Source organism: Hippocampus comes, unplaced genomic scaffold (genome assembly GCF_001891065.2).
Source record: "Hippocampus comes isolate QL1 unplaced genomic scaffold, H_comes_QL1_v1.1 scaffold10, whole genome shotgun sequence".
In the NCBI taxonomy this organism is placed as follows: Eukaryota; Metazoa; Chordata; class Actinopteri; order Syngnathiformes; family Syngnathidae; genus Hippocampus; species Hippocampus comes.
Window position 1 is genome coordinate 289,433 of NW_017805001.1, and position 15,322 is coordinate 304,754.

The 15,322-nt window shown below is 46.0% G+C and overlaps 2 protein-coding genes across 2 annotated transcripts in view; both read right to left on the bottom strand.

The window, feature by feature from the left end:
* Window positions 1-2,726: 2,726 nt before the first annotated feature.
* On the bottom strand, window positions 2,727-5,896 carry klhl11 (kelch-like family member 11). The gene is made up of 2 exons (XM_019897484.1): window positions 5,043-5,896; window positions 2,727-4,679 (listed from the first exon to the last, which is right to left on the bottom strand). The coding sequence occupies exons 1-2, from the start codon at window positions 5,528-5,530 to the stop codon at window positions 3,095-3,097; spliced, it is 2,073 nt and encodes a 690-aa protein (XP_019753043.1). The 5' UTR covers window positions 5,531-5,896; the 3' UTR covers window positions 2,727-3,094.
* A 1,856-nt stretch (window positions 5,897-7,752) lies between these two features.
* The window catches only part of LOC109532620 (ATP-citrate synthase), a 17,836-nt gene continuing 10,266 nt past the window's right edge, over window positions 7,753-15,322 (bottom strand). The window contains exons 9-28 of the mRNA XM_019897547.1: window positions 14,813-14,949; window positions 14,676-14,737; window positions 14,477-14,594; window positions 14,028-14,182; window positions 13,529-13,622; window positions 13,078-13,219; window positions 12,611-12,779; window positions 12,315-12,419; window positions 11,614-11,810; window positions 11,251-11,332; window positions 11,074-11,184; window positions 10,857-10,984; window positions 10,674-10,767; window positions 10,427-10,581; window positions 10,201-10,351; window positions 9,488-9,631; window positions 9,287-9,400; window positions 9,139-9,221; window positions 8,645-8,721; window positions 7,753-8,571 (exon numbers count right to left, since the gene is read on the bottom strand). Of these exons, the coding sequence (XP_019753106.1) occupies window positions 8,477-8,571; window positions 8,645-8,721; window positions 9,139-9,221; window positions 9,287-9,400; window positions 9,488-9,631; window positions 10,201-10,351; window positions 10,427-10,581; window positions 10,674-10,767; window positions 10,857-10,984; window positions 11,074-11,184; window positions 11,251-11,332; window positions 11,614-11,810; window positions 12,315-12,419; window positions 12,611-12,779; window positions 13,078-13,219; window positions 13,529-13,622; window positions 14,028-14,182; window positions 14,477-14,594; window positions 14,676-14,737; window positions 14,813-14,949 (2,413 nt within the window). The 3' untranslated portion in view covers window positions 7,753-8,476. The remainder of the gene's footprint in view (window positions 8,572-8,644; window positions 8,722-9,138; window positions 9,222-9,286; window positions 9,401-9,487; window positions 9,632-10,200; window positions 10,352-10,426; window positions 10,582-10,673; window positions 10,768-10,856; window positions 10,985-11,073; window positions 11,185-11,250; window positions 11,333-11,613; window positions 11,811-12,314; window positions 12,420-12,610; window positions 12,780-13,077; window positions 13,220-13,528; window positions 13,623-14,027; window positions 14,183-14,476; window positions 14,595-14,675; window positions 14,738-14,812; window positions 14,950-15,322) is intronic.

Consider the following 15,322-nt stretch of genomic DNA (forward strand, 5'->3'; position numbering starts at 1 on the left):
GCTAAAAACGCCTTACTATACATGGTCGTTTTTTTTGGCTAAAAACGCCTTACTATACAGGGTTGGTTTTTTTCGGCTAAAAACACCTTACTATACAGGGTTGTTTTTTTTTCGGCTAAAAACGCCTTACTAGACATGGTCGTTTTTTTCGGCTGAAAACGCCTTCCTATACATGGTCGTTTTTTTCGGCTAAAAATGCCTTGCTATACATGGTCGTTTTTTACGGCTAAAAACGGCTTTCATGGTCGTTATTTTCGGCTAAACACTCCTTACTATACATGGTCGGTTTTTTCGGCTGAAAACGCCTTCCAATACATTCATCAAAATGTATGCTAAATTTGCCATAAATATTTAAAAGAAAAGCTTAAGTTAAAAGAGCCGTTTGAGAGCCAAAAAGGCTCTTTTCACTGAGCCGAGCCAAATGAACCGGACCACTGAAAAGAGACGAAAATCCCATCACTAGAAAATGAAGTCTCCTTTCCAGGCGCGTGTCACTGACGTTTGGTCACATGACCAGGGAAAAGTGACGTCTTGTTTGGGGTTTGTTCGTGTCCTGCGGAGAAAGTCACGTGACAGAGAACAAAACAAAAAAAAAAACCAAAAAAAAAAAAACGAAGCCTCGGTTGGGGCGGTGCTTGGTGAGCGGGAAAGGTCACGTGATCAGGTACGAGGAGCCTCGCATTCACAGATAACATTCAGTTATTCAGTTCATTTGTAGTGTGTACAGAGTATTATAAATTTATACAAACATCTACACACGGAAGTTGGAGTAAAGTGACATTTTAATCTCAAATACAAACTGTAATACTGCTCACTGTGCAACAGGGGTCGTTTAAGGGCTAATATGAATGAACCATTGGCTGATACATGAGAGACAATGTCTCCGACCTTGATTCATGAGGCTTCACTTTGCCCAGCACTAGTAATAGGTCGTCCTCGCTGTCAGGCAGCTTGTGTTGCCTTCTGAATGCAGTGTCGGGATATTGTAGATTCATTCTCTAGTTCATGTTGCGAGTATAAAATGAGATGCTGAATCACTTTATTAAAAATTGTAGGTGTAAGGTAATATGCCAGCAGTCACAAACTGATAAGACGTTGCTTTTGACCTTTCGAGGGTTTCTGAGTGCTTGTCATATATGAGCACACAATGATAATGTCGATGACTTTATTTTAATCTTAAATCTCTTTGGACGCGCACACGCACACAACAAAGCATTGCAAAATCTCAGAAGCTTGGTCTGAGGAACAACAATAACGGCAGAGTGGGAACAAAAACAATAGTTTGCCTTTTGCTGTATTTTATTTTAAACTGGAACCATATTTCAGAAAGCAAAATCAAAGTGCGAGAGTGACTCAAAACCCCTTTAAGACTAATACACGGATGGGAAGAAAAATGCTCTTTTGGCGCAAAAGGAATGGCTGGCTTTGTAAGACCTCTGACAGATCACTGGAATGCCTTCATTACATCATTCAGGAATATATAACAATAAATACAGAGTACAATGCCGAACTCGTCTTAAGGTGGGGAATGAAACAATGTCTCGTTAGTTCGTCTGCTATAGCGGAGGCTGCACAGAAGCGGTTATGGCACTGGAAGTGTTGACACGCTTGCATGAACAGAGATTGTCACAGTGTTAACGCATGGAGAAAAAAAAAAGCCTCCATCTGGGAACTAGCCACAGAGTAATGTCATTCATACATATATAAACAGCTTTGTTATTTATATACAGACAGATAAAACATCATCTCCGTGATATTATTTCGGTGTGTCGCCACTCTTATTAACATACATTCAGTTCTTCCCCTCACACACATACATACAAACAATTCATGGCTCCACCCCCCTCCAAAAAAAGTGGGCGAAAACACAACACAACACGGCATTCATTTTGGTGAGAGCGATGCGTGTTTCACTGCAGCATGTTATGAACAAATGAAATCATGAATAAAAAGATTGGCCCGGTGGTGGCTGGTGACAATGTTGGGAGATTCCTCCATGCGGATGAGCACACTAGACAACTTCAAAGGCAGTTTTTAAGAAGCCTCATTTCCACTGAGCAACACGCTTCGGTCCAGTTTCGGCGTTTACACTGTCATTATTTAAAAAAAAACAAAAAAAAAAAAGAGGCAGTTTTTAAGAAGCCTCATGCCTCATTTCCACTGAGCAACACGTTTCGGTCCAGTTTCGGTGTTTACACTGTCATTATTTAAAAAAAAAAAAAAAAATCCCCAAATATTGAACTCATTCTCACATGACAGTGCTGAGCAACACATTTTACTTGGTCGTTTTACGTTCGTCCCGCTAAACACATTCCATTTTAAGTGGCCTGTCAGTTAACTGCCATTAGTGCAGTTGCAAAAACATACTAAGTCAAATGATTTTTTTTCTTTCACTGTCATTCAATGTTTTGGAGCCAATGCCGTAGTGCAGTTGCAAAAACATACTAAGTCAAATTATTTTTTTTTCACTGTCATTCAATGTTTTGGAGCCAATGCCGTGCAATGGGAGCCAAGTGCCAAGCCGCACCTCTTGGTGGTGAAGTGAGTGGAATGAGTCCACAAAGCAAAATGCGCTCAAGTGCCAAAGGGAAACGCGGCACAGAGGTTAATAATCTGAAGCCGCACCTCTTGGTGGAGAAGTGAGTGGAATGAGTCCACAAAGCAAAATGCGCAGATAGCCGCCAACTGCGGCACTTTCTGCAATGTGACACTTGTCTTTTTTTTTTTTGGCAAAATATAAAAAAAAATATCAGAAGTTATTCCCACTCCAATCAAACACGGTGATAACTGGTCAAGGAATCGTCAATTCAATGGTCTTCAATTGAATGCTCTCTTTTCTTCTCCTGTCTTGTCCTACAAGAGTGTATAGGAAAGTCTTTGCAGTCTTATATAGAGATGGAACCAATCCATGGAATGCAATAATAGCCATGTAACGAATGGAAATGCACGGCGGATGAATTACAGATTCGAACATTACAAAGCCCTCCTTTGAATCTATTTCAACGGAAGGCAAACTAACTAATGGACATTGATCTGAATCGTGGAAAAGTGGTTAAAACGAGTCCACAAAGCAAGCCAGCGGACGGCTGACGATTCAACACTCGATCTGCGACTGCAGCTGCCGGCGCAGCGTGAGCGTGCGGCGGTGCAGCTGCTGCATCTGCTGCATGCGGTCCCGCTGGCGCGCCAGGTTCTGGGGCATTGGGTAACGCTGGCAGCCGTACAAGAAGCGGTAGGGCACGCGCACGTGACAGGCAGTGGCGCGGCACCGCGGCTGCGGCATGGGAGGTAGCAGCATCCAGCGCCTGCGCTCGGCGCAGTAGCGGTACGCTTCCTTGCGGTATTGCTTGTCCACGTCGTCGCTGTTCTTCCAGCCGCCGATGATAAAGACGTCGTCGTCGAAATGGCAGATGGCGGCGCCCTCGATGCTGGTCACCTCGGGCGGCAGGCTCTCCAGGATCTCGTCTGGGACGCGGGCGCTGATCTTCTGGCGGGCCACCTCGTCCCGCATGCTGTAGCTCTTGGGGCAGCAAGAGGCCGTGTGGTAGAAGTTGGTGGCGGCCACGGCCATTTGGAAGACGCAGTAGTTGTCCACCAGCGGCAACGAGTCCACGTCCTGCCACTGGTGGCTGTCGGTATCGTAGCGGGTGGTCACCGTCTTCAGCCCGTCGTCTTTGTCCGTGTCGACGGGCGTGCGCGCCGTCACGTACACGTAGCGGTCCTCCACGCTCACCGCCTTGACGTCGCGCAGGATCTTGGGCGCCGACTCCAGGTTGTGCCACTTGTCCTGCTCGGGCTCGTACACGCTGACGTCCTTGAAGCCCGGGCTGAAGTTGCCGTGGCCGCCGATGCTGTACAGGATGTCCTTGATGCAGGTGAGGCCGAAGGAGTGCTTGCGGGTGGTCAGGTTGCTCACCTGCTCCCAGGTGTTGTAGTTGGGGTTGTAGCGCTCCACCGTCTTAGCGAAGCCCGGCTCCATGGAGCCCGCCACGTAGACGTGCGAGTCGGTGGCGGCGATGGCGTGGCCGTCCAGGTGGTTGTGGATGTGCGGAAGGTTAACCCAGCGGTCCTCGTAAATGAAGTAACCCACACACTCGCTCAAGTAGTCCCCGCCCTCCGACACGCCGCCCACCACCATGATGACATCCATGTTTTGGCCGAAGCGCGGCTGGAAGGACACCACGAACGAGGACCATAGCTCAAGGTCGGCCAACTTGAAGTTCTCAAAACGGATCGCGTAGCCTTCCACGGCCTCCGACACAAGGCGCAGGCACGCCTCGTTGGCCGCCACCAGCCGCTCGTTCTTGACCACTCGCGTCAGGTAGGTGGGCTTGATCTGAGGCAGCCTGAGGAGGCGGAAGAGCTCCTCGAAGTAGCCGCCGCGCTCTTCGGGCATCTTCTGCACCCACTTGACCACCGCTTCGAACAGCACCTCCTCCGAGTCAACCGTGATCTGGTCGTCTGACAGCCAATTGCGCACCAGGTGGAAGGGCAAAGTGTAGAATTCCTCATCCTGAATCACCTTGTGGAAGTTGCGGCGGATCATGTCAGCCGCCCGCAGGGCCAACTGATCCAGTGTGTACATGTGCGCCAGACTGTGCACCGCCACGCAGTTGGTCAGGCTCAACTTCTTCTTCAGGAACTCGCCGCAGAAATCCTTCAGCTGGACCAGTAGGAACCTGGAAATATAAGACACAAGAGCTCATGGGTGAGATACTACAGAGCCTATAGATAGCGTATAGATACTACATATACGTATAGAAAATATATGACAATCGTGTGTCTTTTCCTTTCTTTTATATCTGTAGATTAGACACTCATGTTGATACACAGTGAACCTAATTATCACGGAAGCATTCCAGATCCACCCGCAATGTGAAAATCCACAATACAGAGAGAGACTATGTTTAAAAAAAAAAAAAAAAAAAAAAAAAAACATTGCTTAAAGACAGATGAGGACGGAGGATGATTTTTATATGAAATGACTCTGTCCTGCATTGCAAGTGTTTCTTGAGGTGGTGCAGATATATACAAAATGGTACCTGTCAGCTAGCTCCAGGACTTCATGCACGTTGCAGGTACTGACACGAATCTCCCCGGTGTACATGTACTGGATGACGCTCTCCACCGTCTCGGGGTCGGGTCCCATCTCCGAGCTCCACTCCTTCATGTCCACGCGGCCAGACAGCGACTCGGAGAACTGTCCGCCCAGCAGCGGCGTGAAGTAGTCGGTGGCGGCGGCCAGCACCGAACGGTGGGCCGCGAACTCGCACGTCTGGACGCCACCGGCCGCCGCGCCGCTGCTGAAGGCGAGCATGACGTCGCAGAACAAGCCCTGCTTGCGCTGCTCGTTCTGCCGCCGCGACAGCTCCGAGCAGTGGGAGGACGACGCGAAGTCTTCCGCCTCTTCCGTGTCGCCATCCGCGGCCAGGGAGCTCGGGGTGCCGCAAACGCCGCCGCCGCTCCCACCACTACTCCCACTACTACTACTCCGGGCCGAGTCCTCCGGGTTGGGGGCCGCCGCCGCCATTCCGTTCTCCGGTGACCAGAGGACGGGTAAAGTAAAAAAGGAAGCCGGCTCGTAGAATCAGGCGAAGACAGGCACACGACGAGAAGTCAAAACCGAGCGCCACATTGAAGCGCTCACACCATTTACGGAAGTCGGCCGCCGCCGGAATGCTACGAAACTAGCTCAAAACAGCGCAGACTTGTTTGAATAGCCCTCGCCATATAATTCTTCCCCCACGCAAAATTTTCGGGAGCTCCACATTTGGGTAGATATTTTTGTTTCTTGTCCGAACGTTCACGAGCAGAATCGTAAACCGCTCACCAAAACAAGACTGACTTCGTCCCAGACCTCAGACTGAGCTGCTGACAGAAAGTGACCTGCGCAGTAGGGAAAATACGTCATCGGCGGACTTCCGGCGCGGAAGAATCGTTTTTATTCATTTTAATTCTGAAAACCATGTCTTTAATTATATATATATATATATATATATATATAGAGATATATCTATATAGAGAGAGAAATCAATTCCAAGTGTTTGTGACGTCACATAGCCATTGCTTACTTTACTCCAAAAATAAAAACCACACGTAACCAAGGAAAACACTTGTTTACTGGCACTTTTAATTCCACAAATATCGACACAGCACAGTCAGTAGAGGCACGTTCAGCTCACACACAAGCGTTGCCGTTATCAAACCCCAAATCGCTTGTGGAGGCTCTCAGTCGTACAGGAAAGTTCCATCGTAGAAAGGGTTCTGTCAGTCGTCATCTGTACCTGTGGGTAAAAAACAAAAACTGTTGCCGGAACACATTTGTGAACTGTTAGAAATATGCCTCAACACAACTTACTTCAAATTCAGGGACACGTTTTACCACCAGGTCTTTGGATGTGCCATGGGATCCCCTGTGTCTCCCATTGTGGCCAACTTGTACATGGAAGAATTTGAAAATTTGGCAATGTCTTCATACAAAGGTTCCCCACCAAGCCATTGGTTTAGATATGTGGATGACACCTTTGTCAAAATCAAAACAACGGAAGTTGAGGGATTCACCGAACACATAAATAATCTAGACGACAGCATCAAATTCACCAGAGAAGACGCAAAAGACAACGCACTGGCCCTTTGGATTGCAAGGTCAGCTTAGAGCAGGACAAAACTCTTAAGGTTGAGGTCTACAGAAAACCCACCCACACAGATCAGTATTTGCATTTCAACTCCAATCACCCGCTGCAACACAAGCTAGGTGTAATTAGAACACTTGAACACAGCGAGCCAAATCTCCACCAACACCAAGTCGAGAGAGAGTGAGGTCAAACACATCGAGAAGGCATTGTCAGGGTGTAGCTACCCTAAATGACCTTTGGCAAAGTTAGGAAAATTAAAACAAACAGAGAGGAAACCAACCAACAGAGAGAAAAGAAGAGAAGGGGTGTCTGTGTACCTTATATTGCCGGCCTCTCAGAGAAAATACAAAGAATATTTCTACAACATGATATTCCTGTTTATTTTAAACCGATAAACACATTGAGACAAAAACTAGTACACCCCAAAGACCGGGTTCCTAACACCCAAAAATGCAATCTGATTTATTCCATCCGTTGCCAAGAAAGTGAGTGCAAGGAACATTACATTGGAGAAACCAAACAAACATTGAAGAAAAGACTTTTATCAACACAAATGGAAAAACAATGATAACAAAAGTGCAGTATACGCACACTTAAAAGAAACAAACCACACAATTGAAGATGAACAAGTAAAAATCCTTGGAACAGAAAAGAGATGGTTTGAAAGGGGAGTAAAGGAAGCGATTTTTGTTAAAAAATTTTCACCCTCTCTGAACCGTGAAGGAGGTATCAGATTTAACCTGTCTCCTATTTACAATAACTTGTTGACCAGTAAGGGACATAGACATGCTGATCAGGCTAACTGAAAGTAGCTATTCAGCCTTAGCCCAAACAATAGGCCTAATCAAGACCCAATGATAGGGAATTTAGAAACCAATGGGCCTCTTCACCATAGGGGCGTGACTAACCATCCCCACACAGTCCTCAAACAGGCCACGCTCAGCTTTTTAGCGCAGAGCAACTTCCCGGAGTCTTCACGGAGACTTCAGGTTGTCTACCGCTGACGAAGCTTCTGTGAGAGAAGCGAAACGTCCTTTTTTGTTTTTTACCCACAGGTACAGATGACGACTGACAGAACCCTTTCTACGACAAATCCCAAATCGATATACTTGTTTTGTAACGAGTTGTTGTCATGATAAACAATAACACTGGTTAACAGCAAATTTTAATCACAGATGGCATTGTGTGTCTCTAAATCTATTTGTGACACTGATTTAAAAATTGTTTTTACTTTTTTTTTCTTGCACATCACGTTTTTGAGATGATTTGGTCTTCTCTTCTCAATCATTTCCTGCATCTCCACAGGCCTATAAAAGCCTGGGCGATACAGATTTTACCGTGCGTTGTACATTTCATGAAAAAAAAAAATCCAACTGTTTCTGAACCTAATCCTCAACTCATAAGTATACATAGTGCATATGGTCACATATATATTGTGACCATCAAAAAACAGGGCAGATTTGGAAGCAGTGGAATTCATTCATTAAAAAAACTTGCGACAATGAATGGTCCCTTTTGCCACAAATAGCCAAGACATTATGGACGATTAAAACACCTTTTCTGATTAGTACCACTACAGTAAACATATATAAAGCTATTATGATGATCATAAAATTGCACATTGAGTGGAGCTGCACATAGACATGAGAACATGATGGACGATTTAAACTTCTGTCACTTGTCAAGACCGGACATGTCTGAGAGGATCTTCACAGTGTTGCATTTTTTCACTAGTGTCTTATATCAACAATTTAAATGGCAAACCATTTTACGCAGTACCGTTTGAACCGTAACATATTGATGACATATGCCAAATCTTCAGCCTTGGCTAAGAGCGGATCCTACATGGACATGTGTTCCGGGAGCACGTAGGAGATGTCGTCCCAAGGGTGACGATACAGACCCTGCTTTAGCCTCTTCTGATCCAGGTAGTGTCCTAAAAAGACAAGTTTTGTTATTATTAATACTTATTTAACCACTTACAGTATGTCCTTCTTGGCTTCTCGCACCAATAAATCCCATGCTGCGACCCAAGACGAAGATGCCGTTCAGGGCGCCAATTTCCACAAATTCGTCTGCTTCATCCCTGCGAAAAAAAATTTATTTGTGAGAATAATTAAAATTGAATTGCAAACAATTGTTCAACAAGAGCGAAGAATTTTGGCTTCCTTTGTGTCCTTTATTTCTTCTTCTTTTTTAGGTGTAATGAAGTCTATTTAGCTTAATGCTAATAGACAAGCATATAATTATTTATTCTTTTTCAAAAATGAGTAACATTACTTCAATTTACCAAGCCAGTTCTGAAACTCCTAAGTGTGTGCGTTGCACCGCCCCCTTGTGGCCAAGGTGCGCGCACACACAATAAGGAGCAGCACAATTCCCTTTCAAGCAAAAACTGTGGGCCTTTGACGGTATTTGTATGTATATGTTACTGCTGATTGAACAATTTGGTGCTGCTGCTGATCCAAATTGTTGGGCCACCTTAGTGGTGTTAATTGACTACCTGGTAAATCCACCACAAGTTCGGAGCAAGTCCACAAAGGCCACACCAATGAAGCCGTCCACGTTCAGGATCAAGTTGGGTTTCTAACACAAACAGAGTGTTAAACACACAGTGTGTTGTGACAGAGAAGAACTAAAGGGGGTCTTACTTTTGAGGTGGTGATCTTCTCCACATCCAGCGCGTAATCCAGCAGCTGCGTGGAAGGGAAGTGCTGCTTCACAAAGTCCTTCAAGATCTGGACTCGCATGTCGGGATTGTTAATCTGAGATAGAGAACATACACAATACCCGCCACACCCTCAAAAATATGACACAACAAGGAGTGGTCGTACTCACGAAGTTTTACTCACAGACTTGACCCTGTGGCCGATGCCCATGATAAGCTTGCCGTCCTTCTTCATCTTGTTGACAAACTCCATGGGCAGCATGCCGCTGTCGAAGGCCTTGCTGAACTGCTTGGCTGCGGCATCCAAGGCACCTCCAAAGCGGTCACCCTGTGAAAAGAAACAAGCCACAAAATGATTACAATTTTTTTTTAGCTATTTGTTGATGGCCATAGGTCATTTTGGAAGATATACATTTTTTGTGCCCATATAATATGATGAATTGAATTGTCACATCTGCTCCTTAAAATGGTTAAAAAAAAAATAAAGGTTTAATAAACGGAAAAATGAGCTTCAGGTCTTCCTTGTCTAACAGAAAAAAGCCATCTAGTGTCATCTTTAGGCAATTACACACCTTGGATGTGCGTCACTTATGGATCTTCACTGTTTGCGCAACAGGGTTCTGTCCCGATCCCCCCCACGATCGCTTGTTTATTTTCAAATTTGTCCACCTTACAGCGCCATTTTGCCCCAGTTCAAAAGCACGCAGCAAAACGTCGCAGGGTCCACGTTTTTTCTGCAAAGGTGCCTTGCTGCCGATAACCGTGTGTCGTCGTTCCTTGTATGTCGCCGAACTGTTAGAGTGAGTCGATCTAAACTGAGCATGATCAATTCTGACGTAGCTCTTGTGTTATTTATCACTTCATATCAGTGAGCGTACGGTTCAGAGCGTGTCTTACAATGGTGAGCAGGCCAGAGGTGAGACTGGAGATCAGATCTTTGCCAGCTCGGGCGCACACGATGGTGTTGTGGGCGCCGGATACTGCGGGACCGTGATCGGCTGTCACCATGAGACACATCTCGATGAATTGGCAGGCATATCTGGGCAGCCTGGAGAAAAGCATACTGGATCATTTCATTGTTTTCTCAGTAGTTGATCTCAATTCGAAGGATGAGTACACGGACCTCCTTTGGAACCACAGAAGCCCCAGAGTGCCCCCCAGGCCAATTTCCGACTTGAAGACCTCCGTGATGGGCATGCCAGCATAGATGAGCTCCTGCCCCCTCTCGTCGCAGATGCTGGTCATGAAGGATGCCGGTTTGCGGATTAGCCCCAGCTCCTGCAGAGCAAACACACCAGAGAGAATAACCATTTAATACGGAAGATGAAGTCATTGAAAAAATGGACACAAAGTATGCACATTTTACTGACTCGTGCCCAGGAGTAATCCATCGGAACTGTGGGAGGGGGCAGCTCCGGTGCTGGTTGGATGACTCCTTTGCCCACCAGATCGTCATATACAGACCTGCATGGATGGAATGGTGACTTTTAAATGTTTGTATACTAATCGAATTGTAGGTAATGAAACACTATTGAACAGTAACTTCGACTGACTTAATGATCTCTCCCAACTCATCAAAGTTGTTTGGCACAAAAGCACCGGCCTCCTTCAGAGCTTTGTTCTTGGCCACCGCCGTCTCTGAAGCCTGGTTAGCGCACGCTCCCGCGTGGCCGAACTGGACCTGAGGTGTAAAGGAAAAACAACAATAATAACAAATTAAAATCTTTTCTGATCAGCAGCTGCCTGACACATTGCTTGTGTAGCTTTTACCTCAGAGGCGAACATCGTCGCGCAAGTTCCGATACACCAGCACACCACAGGCTTGGTGATCCTGCCTTCCTTGATGGCCTGGCAGATTTTGTACTCTTCCGTGCCGCCAATCTGCAGCACGGCAGCCAATCAGGACACTCTTTCGATTACACAGAGTCCAATCAGTGGACGCCTTACCTCGCCCAGCACGACGATCATCTTCACTCCTGGGCTGTCCTGGTAGCGCAGTACGTGGTCGGTGAACACAGAGCCTGGGTACCTGTAGCGCAGTACACATTTGGCACATTTTACGTGGATTTGGGGACTTTAACGTAAGGATGAAACAAATCCTCACGTTTATTTAGTGCACACCAGGGCAATTACTCTTTAACCCTTTCGTGCACCCTGTAAGCTGATAACATGCTAAGCTGTCCACTGTAGTGTCCCCGAAAGGGTAAATCGAGCAAAACTTATCTTGTATCCAAATAACAAAATACAATATTCAATAGGATACTCAATGACTAAAACATCTGATGGCAGCAGCCCGACTTGATTACCCACCTGTCCCCGCCAATGGCCACGCCTTCAAACACACCATCGGTGGTGCGCGAAATGATGTTGTTGAGCTCGTTGGACATGCCGCCCGAGCGCGACACGTACGCCACGCTGCCCGGCCGGTACAGTTTGGAGGCCAGGATGTTGTCCAGCATGCCCCCCGTGTTGCCGATCTTGAAGCAGCCCGGCTTGATGCCGCCCACCTGAGGAAGGATAACCGCACTATAAATTTGCACCAGACTGACCATTTGCGCTGCACATATTAGCATATGTTAGTATGCTTCTTTTTTTTTAAGTACGGAAATATTTTTTGAAAGATGCTTCATATTTATAGAGTTTTTCTCACTGAAAGACATTTAACAGTAATCAGTATAAGTGATGTTTTTGGATGAAAAGTGTTGCTGTTGATTGCCATGTGCTGGACAATTGTCTGGACTGAACATTTGCGCTGCATATATTACCATATGTTCGTATACTTCTTTTTTTTTTTTTAAGTACGGAAAGATTTTTTGAAAGATGCTACATATTGACAGAGTTTTGCTCACTGAAAGATATTTAACGGTAATCAGTATAAGTGATGTTTTTGAATGAAAAATGTTGCTGTTGATTGCCATGTGCTGGACAATTGTCTCAAAGTCAAAATCGCAGAGATTTGTGGTTGGAGAACGTAATAATAAAATAACATAAAAAAAATAATTCTGACTCACAGTTGCTGGTCCGATGATGGTGATGCCCTTCTCATCGGCTACCTTAATGATCTTCCTGGTGTGAGCTTCGGGGATGCCTTCCGCTATGATGGCGATGGTATGAATCTGAACAATTGTATTGCCAAAAATAAAAAAAAAATGTATGAGTGACATGAATTCATTTTCGTTGAGTGAGGAATAAAAAGAGAACAAACCTGCGAGTACTGCATGGTCTCCATCGTGCTGTCGATAAAAAATAAAAAATGTATGAGTGACATGAATTCATTTTTGTTGGGTGAGGAATAAAAAGAACAAACCTGCGAGTACTGCATGGTCTCCATCGTGCTGTCGAAGGCCGATCGCAAGGATGCGAAGTTGATGACCACGTCGACGTCCGGGTGCTTCTTCATGGCGTCGCCCATGTTCTTGTACACCGGGAGGAGGATCTCTTTATGGCCCCAGTAGAACTTCTGCTTGTGGTCTCCACTGGAAAAGAAACTGGCTTCATAGGAGTCTGCTCTGTTCATTCCTTGCCCCTTTTCCATAACATATAATACTGCTTTGGCGCCAACATAAGGCCAAAGAATTTTCTTGAAGTGAAGGGAGCTTCATTTCATCAGACCACAGCCTTGTCTAATAGACAAATAGTGCTTTGACGCCACCTTACCTACAGGCCATTACTTTCGGTGGCCGTCACTTAGACGAGACAGATTTTTCTCGATTCGAAGCCGGCATTTGGTATCTATATCTATCTATAGAGGGGGTTTCACTGTAGCGTCCTTACGTGAAGGGGTAGACCATGGCCGCCACGGAGGGATCATCTCTGGAGCAGACATAGTCAAAGTCCAGCATGCCCTGCACGGCCCGCGTCTGCATGCCCCAAACGATGGACTTGGTCTGCTTGCTGAACAGCGTGGTTGCCTTGACTGTAAGGCAGACATCTTACATCATCATTACTGTGATGGAAGAAAATGTCCTACTATTTGCCATCCACGTCCACGTTTATTGACTCTTCGACAGAAGTGAACTGGCATGAAGTCCAATAATAATAACAACAATAATAAATAATGCCGGGTGGATTGTCACGTTCCAATGTGAGTGAGGGCTGCAGAGTGGTTCAAGTTTCTGAAGAGGGAGCTAGAACTCATCCGATGAAATCTCTTTGGTGTCCACTAACATGCACGTGTGCTTATTTGTGAGTAAATATGTGATGCAGTTTGCGTGCATTTTCTCACCAACAGGAGCTGCACTTTTGGCTTTCGTTGCCGGCAAGCTCTCAGCTTTCCCTCTGTTCTCGGAGAAGGAGGCCGTGCGAGTGGATGCCGGGGTCTGGAAGTGGGAAACTTGGCATTAATGTCACTGTTGTTTGCATCACAGCCACAGACATATTAAAAAAAAATTGCATTTACTTCGCTCCTGTATTTTATTATTGGTCATAATGTTAGTAGCTGGAGAGCCTAGTATGTTTTTGAGGTGATGTTGCAAAAAGTTTTCATTTTCACATGGTGGAGCGTCCCAATACTTTTGCGCACACTGTCTTTAATGGAAGCTTCCGGGCAAACTCGGAGCCTTTGTGAGAGTGGCCGCAACAATTCGAGTCACATGACATCACTGAAAAGCTCTCAGACAAAAGAGCCACGGGGGACTCTAAAAGGAGGACAAAGCACTGTGCTGTTACAAACCGCGTGCGTGACGCGCCACGACGGCCCGTTTTTTTGTCACCAAGCGTCATACCGACGTGCTGCCGCTGGAGTTGAGCAGGAAATTGGCGGTGTGGGCAGCGACGGGAGGCTGGTTGGGGATGGGCCGGTGACCCAGTGCCATGCCCACGATGGCCGTCATGTGGGTTTCTGTGCCAAAGACGTGGATGGGGATCCCAGTGGTCTTGCCTGCGAGATTGGGAATCGTTTGAGAAAAGAAAAAAAAAATTCTATCATCTTTAAGCTGCTATCAAATAAGAGGTCCTATGTTGAAAATGGGAATTGACCCGTGAAGAGGCAATTTCCCCTCTGGGGCTCATCAAATGATCATGTCTTAGTTTAGTATTTACATTTCATACTGGTGATGAATTCCAGTCCAGTTTTCATGCACCAGAGTGGCAAAACTTTCAGACTGGGGGCCACTGGTCTGATTTGGCATGATTCTGACTTTCTGTAATTTATTTTTGCACGATATCAACTTGCCGACTTCTCCCATCACCCGGAGACCCTCCTGGTAATTCGGACCACCGCGCCTGACGAAAATGGCCACTTCGTGCTCCTTGAGAGGCACCTGGTAGTCTCGGATTGCTCGAACAATTCCCTGATGGGGCGGGAAAGTCCATAACGTTAGCAGGTTATGCGAGTGAGCAGTGAAGCGAGCGCGGGTCACCCGCGTTATTACCTTGAACGTCGCCGCCACGTTTGTGAAGTTGGCAATGCTCCCTCCGATGATCAAGACTTTGCCTGGGAAATCATCAAAATGCTCCAAGCGGTTAATTTCCGAAGGAAAGAAAAAACAGGTGCCATGTTGGACGTTACCATCAGGGTGCTTCTGCCGGGTCATGAGCGAGAGGATGGTCTTGGCGTAGTCGTATGTCTGCTGCTCGCTCGGCGCCCCCGAGTACTCGCCGTAGTTGGCCAGCTCGTCCACGCCGCCCAGGTCGCAGATGGTGTCGCTGTGAGATCGGCCGCACATCATTGTAAGGCAGGGGTGTCAAAGTCAAATGGACGGAGGGCCAGATAAAAAATTTTGCTGCAAGCCGAGGGCCGGACTGATCGAATGTTCATTGAAAATTTTAAAAATGACCACATATTGTTTATTGAACCAAATTTAATTGACTGAAAACCTAACAAATACATTCCAATATGGTCAGATAAATAAAGCAACATTTTTTTATGGCTATGTCAGTAAACTTTAATTTTCAACAGGCACAAAAAAATTTCCTTTGTATAAAAATACCCATAACATGAATGAAAGAAGCCGATATTATTCAAGGCACTATCACTAGTCCATATTTTCTCTTTTAGCAAAAGTAGGCTAAATTTACT

What these genes read in the sequence shown, in the direction of transcription:
- klhl11 (XM_019897484.1), bottom strand. Translation starts at nt 5,530, where the DNA reads ATGGCGGCGGCGGCCCCCAACCCGGAGGACTCGGCCCGGAGTAGTAGT. An exon ending in GTCCTGGAGCTAGCTGACAG is followed by an intron (nt 4,680 to 5,042) that starts GTACCATTTTGT and finishes TTATATTTCCAG; the next exon opens with GTTCCTACTGGTCCAGCTGA.